The sequence below is a fragment of the Podarcis erhardii genome (assembly GCF_964252035.2).
Source record: "Podarcis erhardii genome assembly, chromosome: Z".
NCBI lineage: Eukaryota > Metazoa > Chordata > Lepidosauria > Squamata > Lacertidae > Podarcis > Podarcis erhardii.
The window spans coordinates 18134569-18160050 of record NC_138504.1 but is presented as its reverse complement, the minus strand read 5'-3'; the positions used below and the strand labels follow the sequence as shown (position 1 = coordinate 18160050).

At 45.1% G+C, this 25482-nt stretch overlaps 1 protein-coding gene across 6 annotated transcripts in view; it reads right to left on the bottom strand.

The window, feature by feature from the left end:
- The window catches only part of DRP2 (dystrophin related protein 2), a 61204-nt gene that overhangs the window by 21428 nt on the left and 14294 nt on the right, over positions 1-25482 (bottom strand). For all 6 annotated transcript variants that reach the window (XM_081847942.1, XM_081847944.1, XM_081847946.1 and 3 more), the window contains 11 exons: positions 16345-16478; positions 15507-15663; positions 14211-14331; positions 12947-13215; positions 12123-12269; positions 11108-11186; positions 8994-9054; positions 7555-7616; positions 6223-6297; positions 5096-5297; positions 3323-3408 (listed from right to left, as the gene is read on the bottom strand). In XM_081847942.1, coding sequence (XP_081704068.1) covers positions 3323-3408; positions 5096-5297; positions 6223-6297; positions 7555-7616; positions 8994-9054; positions 11108-11186; positions 12123-12269; positions 12947-13215; positions 14211-14331; positions 15507-15663; positions 16345-16478 — 1393 coding nt within the window. The remainder of the gene's footprint in view (positions 1-3322; positions 3409-5095; positions 5298-6222; positions 6298-7554; positions 7617-8993; positions 9055-11107; positions 11187-12122; positions 12270-12946; positions 13216-14210; positions 14332-15506; positions 15664-16344; positions 16479-25482) is intronic.

Genomic DNA, 25482 nt, shown 5'->3' with positions numbered 1-25482 from the left:
TGTGTAGGGATTGCAGGGGGGTGCAGCATCCGGAGGTGCCACCATGGATTGGCTACTGGATGGTGTCTGTAATTCATCTGTGGAGAGGGTCTGGGTTTGGGTCTGGTGTGGTTGATTGGTGTTGGCGTTCTGTGTGCCTCTGGATCTGGTGTCAGTTTTTGTGGGGAGGGCTAATTTCCAGATGTCTGGCAAGCGGGATGTGTCGTCACGCTTGTTCATGTTGTGAGGGTGTTTCTCTATCTCGATGGCTTCCATGATTATTCTCTTGTGGTGATGTTCCGTGTTAAAGAGCAATTTGGAATCTGCAAAATTAATTTCGTGTCCTGTTTCTTTCATGTGTTGGAAAAGAGAGGAAGTTTTTTCTTCTTTTTTGACGGCATTCTTGTGTTCTGCGATACGTGCATTTATTCGCCTGTTTGTTTGTCCAATGTACGTGGCTGGGCAGACTTTGCAGGGTATTTCATAGATCCCTTGGTTTTCCAACTGGATTTTATCCTTGGGGTTTCTGAGGATATTGGCTATTTTTTGGTTGGTGCAAAAGGCTGTTTTGATATTGTGTTTATGGAGGATTTTGCTAATTTTATCTGTAGTGCCCTTGATATAAGGAAGGAGGGCCATGCCATTGTTTTCTTCTGTGTCTTGGTTTTTGGGGGGTGTTTCCTTTTGGATTAGCTTCGTAATCCTGTTTTGCTGGTATCCATTGGCAATTAACACGTTTGAGAGATTCTGTAACTCAGTTGTCAAGTGGTCTTTGTCAGCCAGGCGTTTGGTTCTGGAGATGAGAGTCTTGGCTACGGAGTTTATTTGTGCAGGGTGGTGGTGTGATTGTGCATGTAAGTAGCGGTTGGTGTGTGTTTTTTTCCGGTAGATAGTGTGTCCTAGGGAGCCATCAGGTTTTTTGTAGATTAGGACGTCAAGGAAGGGAAGTTGGTTGTTGGCTTCTATTTCCATAGTGAATTGTATTTTGGGGTGTAAGTTGTTGAGATGTGTGAGGAAGCTATCCAGTTTTTCCTTCCCGTGTGGCCAAATTACAAAGGTGTCGTCAACATATCTGAGCCAAAGTTTGGGTTTGTGTTCTGACTTGTCTAAAGCATTGGTTTCAAAGTGTTCCATGTACAGGTTTGCGATGACCGGTGAGAGGGGTGATCCCATAGGTGCTCCTTCTATCTGTTTGTATCTTTGTCCATTGTGGATGAAGTACGTGTTGGTTAGGCAGTGGTTGGTCAGGTCCAAGATGTATTCGGGGGGATTGTATTTGTTTTGAATAGCTGTCAAGGCTTCATTAATGGGCACTTGTGTGAAGAGAGATACAACATCGAAGCTCACAAGTAGGTCATTAGGATGTAGGTTTTGCTTCTTTATTGTTTCTATGAACTGGAAGGAGTTTGGTACGTGTGAAGAGATGGATTCTGCATAGGGCTGAAGTTGCTTGGCGAGAAATTTAGCGAGATTTTGTAGAGGTGAGCCTATGGAGCTGACTATTGGTCTGAGTGGTGTTCCTTCTTTGTGTATCTTGGGGAGGCCGTAGAGACACCCCAACTTTTACACGGGAAGACACCCGAGGACACCAAAACCTGCATTCCTGTACCCGTGAAAATCTACGAAAGCAAATAACAATTATATATATATATATAAAATTCTCCAATGTAGTGCATCTTTGTACATATATTTTCACTAATATTTTGCATTTTATGCACCACTTTCCCCAATACATGCTTTTTTTCATCCAGATTGTTTGGTTGAAGAAATGTACCACAAAATTCAGAGAAGTGCAAATTCTGAAGGACAGCTTTGTTTTGGTTTGCATATTGGTTTGAGAAGTGTGTGTTAGTTAGTTTCACATTAAAATGCCAACAAAATTGCATTTCTACAACTATACCTGTAGTAAAGATATGCCCTAAGGCAGAGGTTTGCAAAACTTTCTTTCTGCGAGTAACCTTTTCAAACCAACCCCCCAAGCTGGCTTTGCCATTAGGCAAACTGAGGCAGCTGCCTCAGGTAGCAGAAGTTCTTAAGGTGGCAGTACTGTGGGTGGACCTCAGGTGGTGCTGAAGCAGCACCAGTATCAGCTGAAATCGGACCTGAAATCAGACGAGATCTTGCAAGAAAGAAAGATATTGCATAATTTTGGCAATATCTCGCCCAAATCAGGCAATATATTGCCCAAAAATGGCACTGATGGCAGCTTTGCTCCTGTACCTGTTGCAAAGGCAGAAGGGCAGGCAGACAAGTGGTGCCAACGGCAACAAGTATGGCAGCAGCGGTGGGAGCAGTAGGGCAGGGCAAGGTGGCACTTCCTGTTTTGCCTCAGGTGGCAAAACAGGATGCGCAGCCCCTGTAAACTAGTATGTTGCAGAACCCTTGCATGTTGCCAATTGCCTTCCGCCCTGCAGGGGCAGATTCAGGGAATGGCTAGAAGCTGAGGAGTTGTGGCTTGATTTTGATGAGTGGGTGCCAGGAAAAGGAGTGGGGGGTTGGATGCTGGCTTGGAAGAAGGGATCAGTGATCTGGGGGAGCCTGTAAGAGCCAGGAGACGAGAGTCAGAGGCAGGAGAAGCTGCAGGATTGGAGAGGGGAGAACAGGTGCAGGAGGAGGGAGAGATAGGTCAGGCTGGTGTAGAGTCAAGGGCTTCCACATCTCCTTGTCCTGCTCCTAGCTCTCCTGCTCCGCTGTCTCCCAGGACCAGAAGAGGACTGAAGTGGGAGGAGCAGAAGCTTACACGCAGGCAGAGTCTCCAGCTGCTTGTGTGCCGCTTGGGTGGGGGAGGTACATAAACTGAGGTCAGGGGCAGGTCCTCTCTGTCGCAGCAACTGCACACCTAGGAATGGCTGAGAGACATAGGACTGATGGTCCTGCCTTTTCCTAATTTGCAAGTGTACTTTAGACAACGAAGAGCTAATTCATCTCTCTGGACATTCCTCACCTGTCAGCACTGTGATAGGCAGGAGGGAAATAGCTGGTCTGCTTTAAAACTCAGTGGAGCACTGTGGAAGCCCTGTTCCTTGGAGCAAGGCAGGACTGGAACTGAGAGGGTGTTTTTCTGTCATGCAGGATGGCATGTGCGGGACTGTTTTGTGTGCAGACCTATTCATGCAAGTGGGACGAGGAACCCATGAAAGAATGCTCTCTCCTCCGCTGCCGGAAACAGGAGCAATATAAAAGGCTTCCTGCCACATTTCCATCTGTGCAATACTGGAAGGGATGCAGGCAGGTGAGTTGGGATGCAGCTGTGACTCCTCCTGCACTCGCCTCTCTCCACCTTTCCAAACCTGAAAGCCTCCCACACTCTGGTTTCATCAACCATCTCCCCCGGATGACTCACATTGAAATTTTTCCTTCACCTCCGTGCCACACAGACATGCTATGCCTGTCTTGAAGGAGAGAGCCCGCATCTTCCCGCTGCGTCCACTGGAAGACAAAAGGCGCAGGGTGAGCGGGGTGGGGGGAAACCTGGAAACCCCCCTTTTTTTGTTTGGTTTACAAGTGCCCAATTTCTGCACAACAGAGGAGACACTGCAGTGGTTTCCACCAAACAGTGCTGGCAGAACCAGGCCTCCCAGAACAGGCCTGCAAAGGCATGATGGCCCACTAGGAGCTCAATGAAAAACATGCATTTCCAGCCTGCAATTGCAAAAGCAGGGTGCGTGCATAGCACCTTGCAGGCAACAGGGCATGGCTGGTGGTCTGTGTCTTGCTTGGCAAACCCAACCTATAACAAACAGGCTTTTCCTTCCAATGCCACATCATAGCCATCCAGACCACATGCCAGTCTCCATTGACAGAAGCCTCAGTGGAGATACCAACAAATTCAATCCACCTTTGCCCCTGAAGACACAGACTTTATGAAACTTCATGTTTAGAGGCAGTCTGCCTGCTTTTATCAGGTGCTTAGAACACAGAACAACCATCTCTACAATACACTGCTTGTGGATTTCCTATCGTAATCACCATTGTGTTGCTTTTTTCAGAAAGGTGAACTCAAAGCAACTTACGAAAACAAACATTTAAGCAGGAAAACGAGAGGCATAGAACAACTGAAAATGCCCACAATAATTTGTATAAAAGAACAACCCCATCCCACGAAGACAGGATTTCCCAAACTTGTATCTCCAGCTGTTTTTGGACTACAACTCCCATCATCCCTAGCTAGCAGGACCAGTGGTCAGGCACGATGGGAACTGTAGTCCAAAAACAGCTGGAGACCCACGTTTGGGAAACCCTGCACTAAAAGAGAAAAGCAGGAGATTAAAGTCAAAGGCCTGGGAGGATAACAATATTCAGATGTTTTAAAACAGATAGTCATGGTGCCTGGCATGACAGCATTCCACAAATGGGGAGGACCCACAGGTGAAGCCCATTTTTACACTGCCACACTCTGCACCTTCCTAATGATTTTTTATACCCCGAAACCGGTTTCTAAGCAGTTTACAAAGTATAAAAACTAGTTTAAAAAGGTAAAGGTACCCCTGCCCGTACGGGCCAGTCGTGTCCGACTCTAGGGTTGCGTGCTCATCTCGCTCTAGAGGCCGTGAGCCGGCGCCGTCCGAAGACACTTCCGGGTCACGTGGCCAGCGTGACGAAGCTGCAGCTGGCGAGCCAGCACCAGCGCAGCACACGGAAACGCCGTTTACCTTCCTGCTATTAAGCGGTACCTATTTATCTACTTGCACTTAAGAGTGCTTTCGAACTGCTAGGTGGGCAGGAGCTGGGACCGAACGACGGGAGCTCACCCCGCTGCGGGGATTCGAACCGCCGACCATACGATCAGCAAGTCCTAGGCACTGAGGTTTTACTCAGTGGCGTAGCGTGGGTTGTCAGCACCCGGGGCAAGGCAAGTAATTTGCGCCCCCTAACCCGTGGATTTGCGCCCCCAAACCCGTGGATTTGTGCCCCCTAACCCTAACCCCCAGATGTTGTACCTGGTGCGGCCGGCCCCCCCTGCACCCCCCACGCTACGCCACTGGTTTTACTCACAGCGCCACGCAAGCATTAAAACACAAGCCTCTATCATTAAAATACACAATAAAACAATCACATTAAAACATTACTAGTCTGCTGAGGCATCTCTTATTGGTATGGATGCCTTTATGGGTACCTATCGAAAACATTGAGCAGCCAGTTCAAGGTCATGTCGACGCAGAGGGGGACGTTCACCAGGATGCCTCTTTCCTCCTCGAGCCGCTCGTAAAGGGCGGTCAGACAGTGGATCACCTCCACCACATCCATCACATGGTCACTGGGCTGCAGCTCATGTTCGCTGAAGACCTCTAAGGCTGTTGGTAGCGTCACCAAGTCCACTGTGGCACCCAGAGAAAAGGTGGTCAGAAATGGAAGTGGGAGATGAGAAAACAAAAAACAAACCTGTTATAGATTTGTCACAGGAAGCAAGAAAGATCCCTCCCCACATGACAAAGATAATGAGGGCTACAATTAAAAAGATACAAAGTCTTTGAGTTTGAAAACAACTCAAGGCACACCAAAATGGCTTCACCCATGCTACCAACTAATAAAAAAAAAGCACCCTTTGCAATTGACAGTTGTTGTTAATTTCATTTCTGTACTGCCTTATATTTTTAAAGCGGGGGGCGGGGACCTTCCGGCTTCCTACTATAAAATATTTTGAAATGTGTTAACATCCCCACTGAAAGACTTAATGAATGGAATCCTCACAGGAAAGCAAATACCAACATCATGGAAAAATGTATATATTACACTAATCTCTAAACAAGAGCAGGATGTACTCCAGCTTAAAATATATAGGCCGATTTCCTTATTGAACAATGATTACAAGATATATGCAGCTTGTATAATGACAAAAAGAATGAGAGCAATTCTAAGAAATTTCATACATGAAGATCAAACAGGTTTCCTGCCATCGAGGCAGTTAAGAAATAACACTAGGCATATATTGAATATGATTGAACTCTTAAGAGAAGAAAAATGAAAAAGAAACAATTTTAATGTCCTAAGCGAGAGGTACAGTATGAAAAATGATACTAGACAAGGATGTCCTTTATTGCCACTGCTCTTCATTCTAGCATTAGAGGTCCTGGCAATAAAAATATGAGAAGACACAGAAATAAGTGGAAAACAAATACTGAATGTTTGTGTGTTGTTCCTTCATGCATATTGTAGCTCCAGTTTATAGAATGTGAAAATTGTCCCTAATTAGGCAACACGGCTGGTACAAGAGGAAGAAGAGGAGGGAATTCTGGGGCTTACATCGCAAGGCCTTCTGTACACGGCGCAGTTTCATGGCTGTGCGATACGCAGAAAACTTGATGTTGTTCAGGTCAGCTGTAGATAAGGACAGAAAGAAAAATGAAACCACAGGCTGTCCTTTGCCAACTTGGTGTCCTCCACTAAGGGTGGCACTATTTCCTTGTCATTCTTGCTTTGCCAACTTCATGCACTGCAAGTGCTTTGAACCTCAACTCCCATCAGCTGCAGGTGACATACATAGTTTTCTTCCTCCACATTTTTCCCTCATAACTGTGACTGGCTCAAGGTCACCCAAGGAGTTTCATAGCTGAGCAGGGAGTTGAACTCCGGTCATCCAGGTCTTAGTCCTACACTCTGACCACAACACCACAACTCTTGCGGTTCATGTTACAAAATTGGACCGAGAAGCATCCCCCTGTCCTTCACTTTATCCCAAAATGAGGGTGCTTCCAGCCTGTTGCTATTATTGAGTGGCATTTAACCACACAGGGGCAAATTCATGTTATGAAATAGTTGACAGGGAGGTCTTGCACAAACAAACTCTCCTCCCCAAAAGACCTGACTTTTTACAATAAGGAAATTGAAGAGGGAAATGCATTGGAAAGTGGGTGGATGACACTTGCTCCGGCACAATGTCAACTAACTCCACTGTCCAAGCAAAGCCACTTCCGCCCTTCAGAGGAGGTGGAGCTGCAGGCTTCACGGCCCCACCACGTGCGCGGCAGCTGGAACCCAGCTCCCGCGTGACTGGGGGGGATTCCCGGCCGCGTCACCTCCTGGCCAGCCAATCGGCTAGCTCTGGGGGTGTGGCCTGCCGCCTGCCAGCTGTTCGTGGCCCTGTCCGAAGCCTGGGGAGGTGAGGACCTAAGGCACACCCCCGAGCGGTGACTCTGGGGGAGTTCCTAGTTGATGTGCATCAGCAGGACTCCCCCTACTGATGGTTAACCCTTCCCGGACTTCGGGCAGACGGGCTGAAGTCGGATATAGTCGGTTAGGACCAGTGCCTAAGCCAATACCGCTCATCAACTGTAACCAATAAAGTTGTGGTGTTATTTAGCCCATTAACCTTAATAATTGTGTCATGTGTCATTATTTCCACCGGGGACGAGGGGCAGGGGGTGGGAACTTGCCACGCAAATCAGAATAAATAGCCAACATTATCTGATCTCCCTGCAAATAAATCCGGATGAATGCTCAAATAATAGGAAGCACCCTGAGAAAGACATCACATTCAGTGCAGACGCTTCTCCCTCTCCTCCCACTCGCAGACTGTCTAGTGGTCCATAACAATAGTTGTGATGCAGACCTTGCAGGCTTTAAAGTCCTTCTTACCCAGTGTCTGGTATAACTCAGTCATCTTGGGGTGGTCCCAGCATGTTGTCTGAGCCTGGTGGCTGAAAAGATAAAGATGTTGAGAGGAATTCAGTAACAGGAAGTTTCTTCTTCTTCTTCTTCTTCTTCTTCTTCTTCTTCTTCTTCTTCTTAATTTATTATTATTATTTTTTATTATTATTATTAATACCCCGCCCTCCTCAGCCAAGACTGGTCTCAGGGCAGCCAACACCAAGTATAAAAACAATTGATTAAAATACAACTTAAAACAAGATTAAAATACAACATTAAAATGCAGCCTCATTTCAGTAGAAACTCAAATCAAAAACTTTTTGGGGATGAAAACGTCAAATCTTCACCAAGGCCAACTATCCAGACTGGTCCTACGTGGGCCAGAAAAAAGCCAGGGAAGTCCCCAAATAGGAGTTCCATCACAGAAGGAAAAAGAAAAAAGAAAAAAAGGGGAGAGAATCAAGTTGATTCCAAGCCAAAGGCCAGGCGGAACAACTCTGTCTTACAAGCCCTGCGGAAATAAATCAGATCCTGCAGGGTCCTGGTCTCATGAGACACAGTGTTCCACCAGGCCAGAGCCAATGTTGAAAAGGCCCTGGCTCTGGTTGAGGCTAATCTGACTTCCTTAGGGCCCGGGACCTCTAGGGTGTTGCTATATATATGTCCTCCGCGGGGCATACCAGGAGAGGCGGTCCCATAGGTACGAGGGTCCTAGGCCGTGTATGTTTACATGTGTGTTCCACGTATAAATATATATTTTTTCAAGAGTTGTATACCGGTACAACTGTAGACATTTTGTCATGGACCAATGGTACCAAATAGTATGGGAAATAGTATATAGAAAGAGAACCCGCACAAGTGACGCTGAAACAAAAACCCACACATACACTAAGTAGAAAAATGGAAGCATTGCCCCCCATGCCACCTCCCCCCCCTCTTATCTTCCAAACCTAACACTGCATGCAACAGTAATGTCTCACAACAAATGAAACTGATCCGTAGCAAACACATCTTGAAAAAACAGACAATGTACGTATTTTTTGTAAACTAAGAAATCTTTAATAAAAATTATATTTAAAACAAAACAAAACTGTAGACACCTTGTGTGATTTGGGATTGGGAGAAGGAATGTCCTGGAAAATCCCAGAGGATGTAGGTACGGATAAATAATTGTTTATGCTGATGTGCAAATCACAGCAATGCCAGTCATGAAATAAAGCAATATGGCGGTTCAAACACGTGGGTGTCTTGGGGACCCCAGGCTCCCACAGTGTCCCACAGAGAACTTACAAATCATATTGACTGCAATGTGGGGGTAGGTGGTGGGTAAGATGCCTGAATATGTGGCAAGAAAAACTGAATACTGCTCTCGGTCACAAGGGATAGGACAAGACCAGAAACTCATTCAGATGCTGTTGCACACTCACTTGATGTAGTATGGGACCTTATTGGGAGAAATTGCTCGTTCCCAGGGGACTTGGACTGAGGCTGCAAGAAAAAAATAGAAAGAGGAGATAGACAGAAAAGGCTGATAAGCACTTTGCATGTGATTTGAATGTCCCAATTATTTACCAGCAACTACTTCTATTTTCTAATCCTCATACCTGGAAAAACACAGTTATGCAACAAAGTTTTACTCAGAATAGACCCATTGAAATTAGTGGATCTAAGTTAATCATGTTCATTAATTGCAATGGATCTACTCTTAGTAGGATTTGCAATGGATACAACCCAATATCCCTTCTTTTGGTTCCCATTTTTGCCTGTCTAAAATGCAAATGCCTTACTAAAATATTGTTAGTGTGTTCAGCTCCTTTCCCAGGGTCACTAGAACAGGGATGGGGAAATATGTGGCCCGGAAGATGTTGCTGGACTCCCATCATCCTTGACCATTGGCCATAAGCTTGAGAAAGCAATAGATGGTGCAGCTATTGCAATGGAAATGAATGCATCACATATATCACAGGCAGTATAGCTTTTAATTATGGGCGACAAACAATGGGAAACAGTGGACTGAGTGGTGCTGATAATATCATCTTCAGCATGAGGACATTCCAGCTGATTAGTTGTGCTTTCTCTCCAGATGGTCCATTCCATTCCACTTTTCCGTTCAAAATAAGCAAATAAATCATTGCCAGAAGAAAACTAGCACAACAGGAAGTGGGTGGTGTTATGTAGTGAAGTTTCACCCTGGGCCAGCAGGGGGATACTGTAGATAGTTTTCACTCAGGTCTGTAGATAGTTTTCACTCAGGTCCATGTCAGTTATTTTAGGCGGGAAACTCTGGGTTGTTGTTGCTACAATGTTGACAGCCGGCTGCCTATAAAAGCAGGCCGGCTGAGCTGTTTGCTAGTCAGTTCTATTCCAGCTTACAAAATAAAGAGCTGCTTTGGAGAAATCGCTGTGTCGTCTGCTATGTCAACCCACAACTTAACAGGTGGGGCTAAACATTTTCCCTTGATGAGCTAGGGTTTTTTTGTCCGTTTTTGTTTTTACTACTGGGGAGACTGTTTAAACATTAAAAATGGTATCCTCGAGGCTGGCCAACGGCAAATATTTTAAAGCAATTAATTAATTATAGTAACTGTATTAAGCATAAAATGTTGTCCCCACATCAGATTATTTTAGTCCCTTTGTCAAAGCTAAGGAAAGCTTTATTCAGGACTGTGGGAATGATAACTAGAAATGACAGTGACAACAGTCATAAAGGAAGTCCACAGGCAAGTTGTTGTTGTTTCTTTAAAAAAAGAAAATCTGGGCCCACTTGAAGTTTTGAAAATAAACCAAGCACATTTTAAAATCGTTTAGGGGGGTGAGACTTGTTTAACAAGCTTAGCAGTCTCAGGGCAAGTGAACAGGCAGCATACGCATCACATGACATCAAGTTTCAGTATTCACCCAGGCTATGAAACACATGTAGCCTAGCAATGAGTCAGTCTTGGGGCAATATCCAAACCCAGCTCAAGGATCTGTGGTAGGACCACCTCAAGGACAACCTCTGTGAGCAGAGCCCTTGGAATGCAGAAATGGCAAGAATGGTTGGGTGGCAAAAGGCATCAATTAGCATTAGTCAGTTTTGGTCCTGCCTTGCTTTTCATAGAAAAGGGTTTTCTTTTTTTAAAAAATGTGGCGTATGTAAAATGTTAAGTAAGCATCACTGAAGCTGGGCCTTAATGAACTTTGGAGGAGGAAAGAGATTAATAATAATAATAATAATAATAATAATGGTATCCTGACCACATGTTCTTATAATTCTATTGTCCTTTATTAATGCCTAATTACCAACTGTGTACACATGGCCGCTGACCACAAATTTGTACCAAGTTGTCCTGTTTTTGTTGTATAGGTTTACTTTTATGAATAATAATAATAAAAACTGTTACAGAAATGGCACCATGCAGTTGCAGCCTGAAATGGCACTATGTATTCTACCTCCTCAAGATTCTATCATCTCATTCAGCTGCACATGTGAAACATGCTAAGGAGAAAGGAGAATATCTCTTCCCCTCCAAAGTGACAATGCCTTCAGCTGTCTACGTACTTGAAAGGAAGTGCTGTGATCCTGGCCCAAAGTCTCGGTGGGCGTCCTGAAGGTGCTTCAGCCGGTCATTGATGGAGACCTATGCAGAGGTTGGAAATATTAAAGAAAATTGGGGGAGGGGAAACATGTAGCATTTCAGCCTGTCCAGCACAGAACCCAGATGTGCCTCCTATCTTTACAGAGTAGGCTATATTCCATCCACACAAACGTCATGAGGTTTCTACACAAACACTACCCTCCACCCAGGCAAGCAAGTATAAAGTTCTACACAAATATAAAATAGGGGACGTGGATTGCCACTAGTACATGTGGAAATGACCTAGGGTTTTTAGTAGAGCAAAAAGCTTATCCTGAGTCAAGAGCAGGATGCAACAGCAAAAAAATGCTAATGCTATTCTAGGCTTCATCAACAGAATATAGTGTCCTGAACAAGGGAAGTAATAGTCCCACTCTATTCTGCCTTGATCAGACCACACATGGAGTACTGCATACAGTCCTAGGCAACACAGTTTAAGGAGGGAGACAAGCCATTCACCTGCAGAGCTTATAGCCAGGGCTGCTGCAATAAACAGCTGTGTAAGCCTTGGGGAGGCAGAGATGCAGGAAGGCATCAGAGGAGGGAGGGAAAGAGGTCAGTGTTGTCCACAGTACCCCTGACCATCATTCAAGGCACCCCAGGGTGCCACAGCACACTGGTTGAAAACCACTGTCTCAAAGGGTGACACATGAAGGATGGAGCAAGTTTTGTTTTCTCCAGAGGGTAGGATCCGAACCAATGGATTCAAGTTAAATGAAAGGAGATTCTGACTAAACATCAGGGGTATCTTTCTTACAGTAAGAGATGTTCAACAGAGGAACAGACTCCCAAAAGAAGTGGTGGACTTGCCTTTGGACGTTTTTATGCAGAGGCTGGATGGCCTTCTGTCATGTATGATTCCTGCATTGCAGGGGATTAGACTGGATGACCCTCAGGGCCCCTTCCAACTCTACAAGGTTCTTGTGTCCCCTCCCTCACCTGCAGCTGTTTCCAACGTGTGTTGATCTGTTCCAGGGCACGAGAGTTCTCCATGGACAGATGCACATCGGAGATAGCCAACTGATGTGCAAGGTCATTCACAAGCTTCACTGCATCTTTCATGGGGGACAGCTCCTCTTTGAACAACTGGAGATCCATCCCATCCCAAAGGAAAAAGAAGTTGGAAAGAGTCAGAAAGAAGGAGAGAGAAGAAGAAGAAGAAGAAGACGAAGAAGAAGAAAGCCAGCAACCAATGATCTTCGATTGTTTACAAATGGGGTTTAATGCACTCAGTGACGCAATCACAGACCTCTCAAGATAGACAGGAAGGTTGTTCCACTCACAAGTCCCTTGCGGATCACTTTTTAAGTGCCCAACAGCTCTCTGGTTGTCAGATGTTGGGAACCACAGTTCAAGGGTCTTGCTGAAGGATTGCACTTCATGGAACTGATAAAGTGGACTTTAACCCACAAAATCTTATGCCACAAATAAATTAGTTATGGTCTTAAAGTGCCACAAGATTCCTTGGTTGTTTTTGGCAACCTCAGTGTCTGCCCACTCCCTCCCTCCAGGCAGTGGCGAAGCTGCATGCTCCGGCACCGTGGGAGGAGAGTAGGCAGGGGCGGGGCTGGCGCATGTCCCAGGGGCGGGACATGCCGCCCGCGGGGGTGTGGTGTGTGTCCTGGGGGCGTGGTGCCTGGCGCAGTGGGGAGGTGTGCGGCACATGTCTGGGGGGGCGGCATGTCTGGGGGTACCCCCTCCCTGATGGTGCCGGATGCTCCCCCACCCACCCCCGTTCCTCTGCCAGTGCCTCCAGGTCATACCTTGGTGGCCTGGATGTGTTCTGGCAAAGAGTCGATGAAGAGATCTCCAATGGGCTCCCAAGTCTCCCTCACACTTTCAGCTTGGTTGAGGGTTGTGCTGAGCTCCTCCATGGTGCCCTTGATCTCCAGCAGCTGCTCCAAGGTCCGCTCGATGTGGCGGTGCTGGTCGACGCAGCGGGCAGTGAGCTTCTCCCACAGCTCACTGGCCACAGTGGCCTGTTTCCACACAAAACGACTGATGTTTTGGATCCGGTGTCTTGGGGAAACATCTAGAAACAGAGCAGGAAGAAGACTGAGGGCAACTCATCTGGAGGTCAAGCATGAGGGTGGCAGCCCTGAGGAACTCAGAGAAGGGTAGAAGCAGAAAGGCAAACAGGTATAGGCACTTTGTATTGCAGTTAAATGTTATTAGCAGAACATCACCCTGGTCTTTTGTGAGAGGGTGGTATATAAATACTTTTATGAATAAATAATAAATTGTGAAAAGGTGGGCTGGGGGTTCAGAGGGCCTGCCTAAAGTTCCCTGTGCCTCTTGCCAACACCCAGTGTTTCCCAAATGTGGTTCTCCAGCTGTTTTTTGGAATACAACTCCCACCATCCGTACCTATCATACTGGGAAATAAAACATTTGCAGGCCTGAGCGATTCCACAACAACACACCTCTTTAACCTGGTTTTTGATACTTGAGATGTATATTTTTAGGACCCAGCCTGCTTCTGTAATTTTATGTTGTTTTTAACTGTTTTTAACATTGTGTTTTAATTATTGTAGCCCACCCTGGAACCTGGGGTGAAGAGCAGGTAATGAATTGTAATACCAACAGCAATACTAATAGTAACATCGACTCCAGTCTGGTACCTCCCCCTCCCTGCCCCCTCCAATCCTGAGCACCTGACTTCCTTAATTCCTTTGGGATGTCCCTGTCCATCCTATGTAGCTCATCATCACCATTTTAAAAGGGAATCTGTCCTTCCTGCAGCCTTCAAGACATCCATCTAGGAATGAGATTAACTTCTATTGTATCCTTCTGGAGGTCAGGAGTATGTTATCCTCCAAATGCGCTCATAGAGTATTCAGGGAAGGATTATGGGATCTCTCCATAGTGACAAAGAAGGTCAGTAGGTTAGCCTGGAAGCATAAAAACCTTGTGCCAGTGAGCTAGCATTGCCTTTTGGTTTTGCCCCAGCAGAACGAGAAGAGTTTGTTTGAAGGTGCAACCTGAGCGGACTGGGGGAGACAGCTAAAGTTATGTAGGACCGTAAACCTTTGCTGTCGGAATTGGAGTCCTCCACTTCTTCAAATGGATGCTGAGTGAGGAAGGCCTGAGCAGACTCCAGGACAGAGTAAATGTAGGGCCCCCGGGACTTCACCTCTTCCATAAATGCCTGTGCCAAGGAGAGAGAAGCAGGAAAGATTAAGTGAGCGGCAATGTTGTTTCCCGGGCACATAACACCACCCCTTCCAGTGCGAGGATTTGGGGTACCCTCAGGAATGTCACCCTTAGTGGGGTGCCTCCAGCCTGAAAGAGGTGGGAGTTCAAAGTGGGGTGAACTAACAATTCTCTTAGGCTGCCTTGGGTTTTTTTGGCACTCTGTGCAAAGTGGCAATGGTAGCGTAGTTCAGAAAGGGAGGCCCCCTCTGCTGGTCTTGGGGGCCCTGGCAAATGCCTAACCTTGCCAACCTTGCAGCACACTCAGCTGACACATAGCATAGGACAGGGGAGCTTATGTGCATAGCTGTCAACTTTCAGATTTGAAAATAAGGGATCAGCAGCATCACCTGTCTCGGGGACAGTCTATGGGATATCTAACAATCCGGGATAGCAGCAGGAAGCAGCGGGAAATGGCGCTGGAATAGGGGGAAATCCTGCAAGTAAAGGGAAGGTTGACAGCTATACTTATGTATTTCCAAAGCACTGCCACAGATAAGGTGTCTGCTTAACCATTGCCAAAAAGAGAGGACAAAATGGATCTACATACGATAATTTACATGTACAGATGCATATTTAGAGAGGACTATTATAAAAGAGAACTAAAGTCCACCTCACCATAGCAGACAAGGCCCTTGCAATTGAAGCCCCCTGCTCTCACTTCTTGGGGTTATCTATCTTTTAATTAGACTTGGAGGAGACAGCCTTTCAATATACTCCTTCAAATAAAATTAGGTGGATGGTGCATGGAAACAGGGTCTTTTCCATGGTGAGCCCCTGGTTGTGGAGTGTGGTTTTTTTTTTGGCAGGTTGGTTTAATTTGCAGAAGGCAACTTGAGGGCCTTTTAAGGTATAGGGCCCTCACTGCAGCCGCCCCAGCCAGCATGGCTACCGTGCGTCTGGGATGATGGGCTGTAGCCCAGCAGCATAATAAGAGTCCCTCTGGATCAGACCAAAGGCTCATCTAGTCCGGCAGCCCAACAGATGCTCATGGGATGTCCACTTCAGAGGCATATTATTTCCTCTTATCCTGATAGAGGTAGTTCGCAGACATTGTGCCTAATAACCATTAGCAGCTTTATTCTCACCCCCCCCCCTTTAATGCCATGCTATGCCCTCTGGGACACTTACCGCATGCCTCTCCTTCTCCTGCTGAACCAAGAGGACATCCCCACGGAGCGGCAGCTGGGCGGAGAGCTCCTCATCTTTTTGGCCGAGCCAGTCTATGATCTCCTGCAAGGGAATCTGCAGCTTGCTGCTGTGGTCTGAGAAGGCTTCCAAGCGAGCCCTGAGGAAATGAAGGTGGGAAGCAGGCAAAAAAGAATGAGACCACAGAGATGGGAAGCGAAGTATTTGAAGCAGAATGCTAAGAGGGTGACAAATGAAACCATCTCAGAAGTATGTGTTTTGGATACTCAGAATTAAACCCTTCCCTTGTCCATTGGCTGATGTCACAAGTGATGTCAACTGACATCATTATGCCTATGGCTTGAGAAAAATGGCTTCGTGACCTCCCACTTCTCCCCCTGCCCCACATTGGCCGTGAGAGATAATTCTCCCTCACACAGCCAGTGCTTGCAAAATGCAGCTTCTTTCTTCCTCTCCCCTTCAGCTAATGTGGGACAGGGAGAAAAAAAACCTGCATTTTGCAAGTACCAAGCATAGGGCTAGCAACACCCTTTGCACAGCGGTTCCTAAGCGTCCAACAGATTTTTGACAGGTGGGCAGGACAACCTGTCTGCCAGTTGTGTGACATCAAAGCGACACTGTGTGATTGACAGGTAGGATGCCCCATCTGCTTGCCAAAGCTGGTTCGCAGGGTCCAGACCAGAGCCACAACTGTTTCCCATCCCTGCACTGTCTATTCTCACCCATGAGGATTTCAACTTTGGCTTCAGTATCTGTCAGACTGGCTTCTGTAAGCCAAAGGAAAACAAGGCACTTTGCCACGTATCTCCCAGCATCTCACCGAAGGCTGTGCGATTTCTTTTTAATCTCATTCCAGCAGAGATTCATCTCAAGAGGCATCTGTGGCCCAATGGCACCATTCAGAGGCTTTTGGCTCACACAGGCTGGTGCAGCACCATCTTGGGGTGTTTTAACCTGAGCATAAACACAGAAAGCAGGAAACTCTATTATCAAATGAGGAGAAAAAGCACTTGGTACCCACATGACAAGGGAGCGCAGTAATTTTTTTATCCTATAGCTCCTATTCTTTCCTTGTTGGGGAACAATTGTGTGGGAAGGGAAGCATAGGAAGTGTTCTAAAAATCTATGATTAATACTGGGTGCTGCTTTATAAAAGGCATTTTAGTTTATTAACCACCTGATTTTTAGTTACTCAACCGCTTTTCTTTTGTATGTACAGTATCATGAAAAACAAGAGAAAAAAAGGGGGGAATCATCTTTGTTTTGTTTTTGCTTCATTAACCAATTTCATTAAGCAATTTTTAAAAGCTCACAACCAAAAAAAATAGTGTGACAGCACTTGCTGTCATGAGTATTCATGGATGTTCGATTCTTATTTATCAGCGATAGTTGGGGTTTTTCAATCAGTAAACATGCACCGGATCCAATCACTATGATGCAACTTGAAATAGTCATAGCTTCCCCCAAAGAATCCCGGGAGCTGTAGTTTGTTAAGTGTACTGAGAGTTTGTTAGGTGACTACCTATCCCCCTGACAGAGCTACAATGCCCAGAGTAATTTAACTATCCATCCCTTTTTTCAAGGAACATGTAGCTTTCTGAGGGGAATAGGGGGTTGCTTAACAACTCCCAATACCTGTAACAAACTACACTTCCAAGAATTGGCTGATAGGTGTGGTAAATCTGCCAATCACCCATTCCCGCCACCCTTTTGAATAATACCCCTCCCCACCCTCTCACTATATATATAAGGGTCTGGTGACTTCTGTTTCAGTGTATCCGAATAAGTGTGCATGCACACAAAAGCTCATACAAATAACAAACTTAGTTGGTCTCTAAGGTGCTACTGGAAGGAATTTTTTTATTTTTGTCTGAGTGTGTATTTCTGTAAACTCTGGAGTTCCCTCTCTAGCCTCCTTATACCTCCCTCTTGGGCATGAGTGGTGCCATAAAATCACAGCTGGCTTTCTCATAAGGAACCACTAGAGGGCAGAACTTGGCTGGGCTGGTCACTAACAAACTGCTGCTTTTGCTCTGTTCCTCCTCCTGCATCACAAGGATGGTTTTTGACTTGTCTTATGAGGTCTAACTTTTTTTTTTTTTTTTTAAATGGACTAGAATCTTGGTTGTACAGTGGTACCTCGGGTTAAGAACTTAATTTGTTCTGGAGGTCTGTTCTTAACCTGAAGCACCACTTTAGCTGATGGGGCCTCCTGCTGCCGCTGTGCCGCTGCTGCACGATTTCTGTTCTCATCATGAGGTAAAGTTCTTAACCCGAGGTACTATTTCTGGGTTAGCGGAGTCTGTAACCTGAAGCGTATTGTAACCCAAGGTACCACTGTATACCAATAGTCTTTTCATGGCAGGAAAGCATAGCCTGGATCTCTTAATACATAAGGCATAGCTATTGGGCTTAAGTGATTCTAAGCATACAAATTTATTTAGGATGCAAGAAATACTTTACTAGATTGGGCCAAGCTCTGCACAATACAACATTCCTTGCAAGAATTTAAGCAACCACAGATAGAGAACATCCCTACATTAGCAGTACAATGACAGTCCACAATCTAACAGAAAATTTTCCCTACACTTTTTAACTTCCAATGGTAAAATGCCCTCCTCCAACCAACTATGCCAAAGTTGGGGAACCTCTGGTTTGCTGGTTGAACTTGAACCGCCAGGGGTTCAAATTTGGCCTACAAACCATGGCAACCTGGCTCCTCACACAATAGCATATTAGGAGCATTAAAATGTACCCCTAACTGTGTATTGGGGCAAGGGAAAGCAGGCTTCTGCTGATTGGAAGGAGAGCCAAAGCCTGCTTGGGAACCACTGTACAGTATAAGGGATTTGGGCAGGTAGGCAGGATATCACAGCATCATGTGGCTGGTGATATCCAATCTGATATCCAATCTGATTGGTGATGCACATCTGATCCTGTTGACCTGCAGGGATGGAGCCAGATAAGGATCTGGTCCATAGAGTCAAAAAGGTTCCCCACACCTGAACTGGGCAATGGGAATGGGGCCCATAACATGTGCTATCTCCCAGTGTCGTCAGTGAGAGCTTTCCATTTATTCTGAACAAGAGGCATCAGGCGGGTGCATTTCAACTGGCAGGGACAAAGGTGAAAACTCACTCCTCTGAGTCCTGGTCCTGTTTCCAAACAACAACAACAACAACAACAACAACAACAACAACAGTAGTAGTAGTTACACTGCACTCAATTACATTATAAAAGCCACATAAGAGTCTAGCCCTGTGCCATCTTAAAAGACTTACATAGTGCAGGACTTTGGAGCTCAGACATCATGACCAGACTTTCTCCTTCCTCTCCCCACCCCCACCCCCATTTTGTTTAACTTCCAGCCTGAAGAAGAGTTAAGAAAACTCAGAAGTTGACTTTCTGTTTGGTGGCATTTTAATCAATACACAGGACCAGTGCTTTTTTTCTTCTAAAAAAAAAGTTTAGGGGTACTCTCATTTTCCTACTCATATTGATATACTGCTCCTCAATGAAGCCAAACTTAGATTCACAAAATGTTTAGGGGTATGCATACCCCCACATACAGGGACACGGGTGGCGCTGTGGGTTAAACCACAGAGCCTAGGACTTGCTGATTAGAAGGTCAGCAGTTCGACTCCCCATGATGGGGGGAGCTCCTGTTGCTCGGTCCCCGCTCCTGCCAACCTAGCAGTTCGAAAGCACGTCAAAGTGCAAGTAGATAAATAGGTACCGCTCCGGTGGGAAGGTAAACGGTGTTTCCGTGCGCTGCTCTGGTTCGCCAGAAGTGACTTAGTCATGCTGGCCACATGACCCAGAAGCTGTACGCCAGCTCACTTGGCCAGTAAAGCGAGATGAGCGCTGCAACCCCAGAGTCGGCTACGACTGGACCCAATGGTCAGGGGTCCCTTTACCTTTACCTTTATACCCCTGCATACCCCTATAAAAAGCACTGCATAGGACCCCTCCAGATAGCCCATTTAATCAGTTTTCATCCTGATTTGCTTGCACGAAGCTTATGCGGAGGTTAGTTTATACCTGGTCTTTATTGAGCATTCATCCTGATCTGGTTGTGGGCTGTTGACTCTGCTCCCTGTTAATTAGGGTTGTATTGTTGTTTCGGTGGATGTTTTCCTGTTGTACAAAGTGCACACTGCTTAGATATTTTTTAAAAAATACTGAGGGCTTTAGAAATGCTTTTAACTAAGTAAGTAAATGAATAAGACTACTGAAGCATCTGAAACTGAGGCAAAGGAAAAAATGGAGCATACTTCTGACATTTAAAAAGAGAACAGATACGCTTGTTCTATTTTAAGAGAGCAAGGATTCTGGATAGCAATAACAAATACAAAATAATGAATCACTCCCACAAGTGGCATGACTCTTCCATCCTTCTTCAAATGAAACTGTAAAAAGACTTCATATGTTTCCTTAAAAATACCTCCAAAATATGTTTTCTTAACTAGATGTCTTTCCGACATATGGATTATTTTTGATACCCAAAATATGTATTTCATGACTGAGCAAAATGGTATGATCAAGGTCTCAAGCACATATAAAAGCATTCTGTTTCTTTTGATATGTGTCCAGTGCATACTGGAACAGCAGAGATGTACAGGTACAACAACACATTGGTGTTGTTTTTCTTTGCAATGATTCAAAAATCCAAAAGTGTTATAATAAATAAAACTTACAGCAGTGAATTAATAGTCATCATGCATATCCAATCTGCTATTGGTTGCATGAGCATCCAAATGATGTTGGTGACTTTGGTGGTGAAGACCTGCCAGAGTCCCTTTTTACCTCTTTATAAATGGTCACCAGTTAACATTTAATGTGTGACACATAGAAGCAGCAACGAAATGTTGCAGTGTGAATTGCTCCTGTTCAGGATACTCCAATCCATCCCCTCATTCCAAGCAACCCATTAGGATTCTGTAACCACTCTAAACTCTCACTGAGCTGTTTTTTAGGTTCCACTCTTGGATTCCTCCCATTTTTTTGTACTTCTGTAAAACTTGGTGATCCCCAAGTCTAAGCCTGCTGAGATGTTGTGTGTGCGCGCGTGCGCGTGCGTGCCTGTGTGTTTGTGTTTGTGTGCATGGATGCATTTATGCCTGCATGTGCACCCACTATTTTAGCTATACAAACAGCCACATGGAAAGCCTGAACATCAGAAATAGTAACACCCGAGTGAGTTCTGCAACAAAATGCTGCAGTGTAGAGTGTTCCTTGTTCAGCGTTCCATTCACTCTACAAAATCCTATCCCCCTCCAGTTATCATTCCCACCCTTAATGGTCAGCCTTCCAAGCCCACTGGGCATTCTCAGTTTTTCTTGGACTTGGGATGTTTGGTGGATCTCCTTCTTAGGATTTTATTTGCCAAATATTTTTTGTGCACTTACAAACCCAAACCTGCTGATGTTCTGTACATGGGGTGATGCTGTTTTGGCTCTTTAAGGACTGGAAATAGCTAATGCTATATATATATCTGCTATTTAAAACAACGACAACTGTGGGTGCCATCTGTTTGAGTTTCCTAGATTTGTACTACTGCTATTAGTATTTTGATTGCAGTTATCAATTTGCTGTTCAATCTTTTCCCTCCATTGCATTTTCCTTTCTGCCCCTCACCCCATAAACCACTTAAGATTAATTTCCTTCTCTGTGGGAAAGCTAAATAGAATCAAGCCACTAATCTGGCCTCCCAGGTAAAAGACATTGTGCTGCCAACACAATATGTACATTTCCAGTAGTAAAATCAAGTCCAGGACAAAATCCTGAACAAACAACACACACAGTTGCTCAGGGTCAATAAGTGCTTAAAGGTGGGCCGATGAAGCTACACACAAACTGAGATTTGAGTCAGCAAGTGTCCAGACTGGGAGACTCACATTCAAACCCAGCGTGGCACCAAAATGGGGTTTTTTTGGGTACTCGGGCACCCAGGGTCTCAGGAAGTTGTCACCTATGTCTCTTGGCTTAACACACTTCACAGGGGTTGTTGCGAGGAAGAATTAAGGGCTTTATTTGGGAACAGAGTATAACACCTTGATCTCCTGGGAGTATAGGAAATTGCCTTATGCCAAATCAGACTCACTGATCCATGTAGCTCAGTATTGTCCAAACTGACTGGCAGTGACTGTCCAGGGTTTCAGATGAGTGTATCTTCCAGCCTTACATCTGTACATGCCATGGATTGAACCTGTGACCTTCTGCATACAAAGCAGATGCCCTTCTACTGAGTTATGGCCCTTCCTTGCAAAAACCAGTATAAATCTGCAATTAAAAGAACAACCAGCATCCTCTGCGACATTGCATGGAGCAGCATCTTGGATAATTCCTGACATGTGCAATGAGAATTGCAGTCCTTGAGCTCTTGTGGAGGTGCTCAAGGTGGCTTAAAAAACATAAAAGCAAGAATGACTCAACCATTAAAATATAAACCATCAAACTTAACATCAGGAAGAAAAAACACACACCAAGAAAACACAAAACAAAACACAAAGTGACGCATCAATCATCAATACACTAAGGCAGCAACAGAATCAAGGGTCTCCCCATTGATGATGGGGCTGCTGTTTGTAATGATTTTGGATTATAGGTTCCCAGTACTCATCCCATGAATTGGGAGTCTTGGGCGCAGCCCTGAAAAATATAAAGCAACTCTGAAGGCAGAAGTGTTTCTGAATTTGTATATAATGCATTACTCTTGATGCAGAATAACCACAGCCTGGTTATTCAGTACAGCTGGAGTGACATGATTAATTGATCATAGTCATAGATTAATAAAAACTGATAAACACAAAGTAATTAGCATAATAAGAGTATGGAAAGCTTCACATAAAAGCAGAAAGGTAATTCTTGGGCTCTGCTTAGGATTGTTAGATGTCCTGAGTTTACAGAGTAGAAACTGGCAACTCAGAGGTAGCTTTTGTTAGAACAGGCATGGAGTCCAGTAGTGCCTAGTGTTACCAGATTTTTTTCAATGAATCCAGGGACACTTTTCAACTTCAATGGATTTTGTATGGGGACTGATTTGTAAATCTGGGGACTGTCCCTGGGAAACAGGGACATCTGGTAACCTTAGCCTAGTGGGGTAGGAGGTTGCAGTAACTGCTCCAGGGGCAGACTCTTATCATATTGGACAGGTATGGGGTAGAGCCTGATGGGCAAAGGAGATGAAGCCAAACCCAACAGGACTGCACATGCATGCCTCTCCTAGCAATTTAACCAAACAGTAAGTTTTATTAGATTACAGATTTTAGTTTTTTTTGGGGGGGGGGCAGACTGTCCCTTTGCTTCTGGCTCCTCATTACTTCCATCTGTCTAGTGTCCCTGAGAAGGAAGTTATAATCAGTGGGGTAGCATGGGTTGCCAGAGCCCGGGGCAAGGAAAGTATGTTTGGCACCGCCCTCTGATAGGCTGGAACAAAGGGGCAATAGCTCGATGACCTACCCAAGTGGCAGCAGTGGCACCCCGTGAGTGTCAAGCACAGTGGTGAGCGGGGAGGTTGTTGTTGTTGTTCAGGAGTGGGTATCTTTCTAAAGCTCATGCAGAGGGCACCCTAGCAACAGGCCATCACTCAAATTCACTCCTCAGTCCTTCCTTCATGATCAATGGAAGATATTCTGTGTGAGCGGGAGGGTGAGCTATTTTTTTAAAAAAATATTATCTTATTTTTTCTTTTTGGAATGTTGTGCCCCTAAGAATTTTGCGCCCAGGCAATTGCCCCTATGGCTCACCCATAAAAAGGTTAAAAAAGGGTAAAGGACCCCTGCACTGTTAAGTCCATTCAAAGGCAACTATGGGGTTGTGGTGCTCATCTCGCTTTCAAGCCGAGGGAGCCGGCGTTTGTCCACAGACAGCTTTCCAAGTCATGTGGCCAGTCTGACTAAACCGCTTCTGGCGCAACAGGACACTGTGACAGAAACCAGAGTGCATGAAAACACCGTTTACCTTCCCACCGCAGCGATACCTATTTGTCTACTTGCACTGGCGTGCTTTCAAACTGCTAATTTGGGAAGAGCTGGGACAGAGCAACAGGAGTTCACCCCATCACAGGGATTTGAACCGCCAACCTTCTGATTGACAAGCCCAAGAGGCTCAGTGGTTTAGACCACAGCGCCACCCACCCATGCTACACCACTGGCTATAATCCAGTAATTGTATCTATCTTAGCTTCTCATGTAAAAAGTAAATGCCCAATAAATGCATAGCCTGCTGTGGGCTATTTTGGCCAACTATTTATCTGCAGTATTTATAGGGGGAGGTATTGAGCAGTTAGCTTAAAGGCCAGGAATCACTGGGTCAGGCTTGGGGAAACACTGGCCCGAGGGTGAGATGCAAGCCCTACAGCATCTTTCCATCTGCTCGTGATGCCAGCAAGGGAGGGAGGAGAGATTCATTTCTGTTCGCATTAAAATGGGAATATTGCACTTTCTGAAACAATACTGCCCTCTGGGAGGAATATAAATGTAATGATAATAATGATAAGTGGACTGGAATGCAGCCATCCTTTGAAATCTGCATTTCTACAAACTTTGTGATACAGTTCTGCAAGCCAAGTTATGTGTACAAAAGAAGTAAGAGAAAATAACATGAAAAATGTGTCTGAAGGCACAAGTGCAAACAGAAATGTGTGTATTCTTAGGTTGAAAGGGACTTAAAAAAAATGTCATGCTGATGTAGAAATGTGGGGAGCTAAAGACTGGAAAAATGAAGAATTGAGAAAAAAGCAAAATGGCCAGATTTGCCCATCCCTATTCTTCTCCATGGTTCCAGTCCCTCTCCTCGAGTCTGCATCATACCCTCCTGCAATGTCTTGTCATGATGTTTGCCTCTTATGCCACTGAATCAACACCACAAGCCTTCCCACCATGGCTTGGAACATCTGGAGGGCTGGTTTCAAATCCCTCCTCAGCCACACAGTAGGGTGACCTTGGTCCAGTCTCTATTTCTCAACTTTAACCTACCTTGCATATTTGTCATTAGGATGAAAAGGAGAAAACATACATTCACCACCCAAGTTCCTTGGAGGATAGGCAGGATGCAGACATCAATTGACTAGATTTATTAAATAACTAGAAGCCTCAGATCTGTTGCTATTGGGAATTCTAAGAAACCAAACATGAGGTGCAGTATGGAAATTCAGTTGCACCCAAACATAGATGAAAACCTGCTACTTGATCTCAGGAACCGTCATGCAAAATTTGAATGTGTTATCTTAAGAGGTGTCCAAATGCATACCGGACAAACAATTTTCCAAATGTATAGAAGAACAGTAATACTTCTACTGTTGCTGCTGCTGCTACTATTGCTACTACCTCCCTCCAATATACCACCTGCAGAGGAACTGTCTTATGCATGCAAGCCCTTATGCCTGGTTTTGCAAAATGGTATTGTGAACTGACATGTGTTGCTAATAGGTTATCTTTTTCCTTCTTTGAGCTTTTATTAAAAGCCAATAAACTTTGCATATAAAGTTCAAAGCAAACTCACAAGAAAGTCCCACCAAGTCCAACAGAGTTTACTCCCAGGAAGGTGTGTACAGGTCTCACTGTGGAATAATGTTTACAGTGGTACCTCGGGTTAAGTACTTTAATTCGTCCCAGAGGTACGTTCTAAACCTGAAACTGTTCTTAACCTGAAGCACCACTTTAGCTAATGGGGCCTCCCACTGCTGCCACGCCGCCGGAGCACGATTTCTGTTCTCATCCTGAAGCAAAGTTCTTAACCCGAGGTTCTATTTCTGGGTTAGCAGAGTCTGTAACCTGAAGCATATGTAACCCGAGGTACCACTGTACTTAGATAGAAGTCCCACTGTGTTACTCCCCAGAAAATGGTGAACTGGATTGCAGGTGACATTATCTGTTAAGCTCACTGCTGCGGAACAAATTTCCTTGATGGAGAAACTCACATGCTTTGAGACTGACTTATTTAAATTAGAATTGCA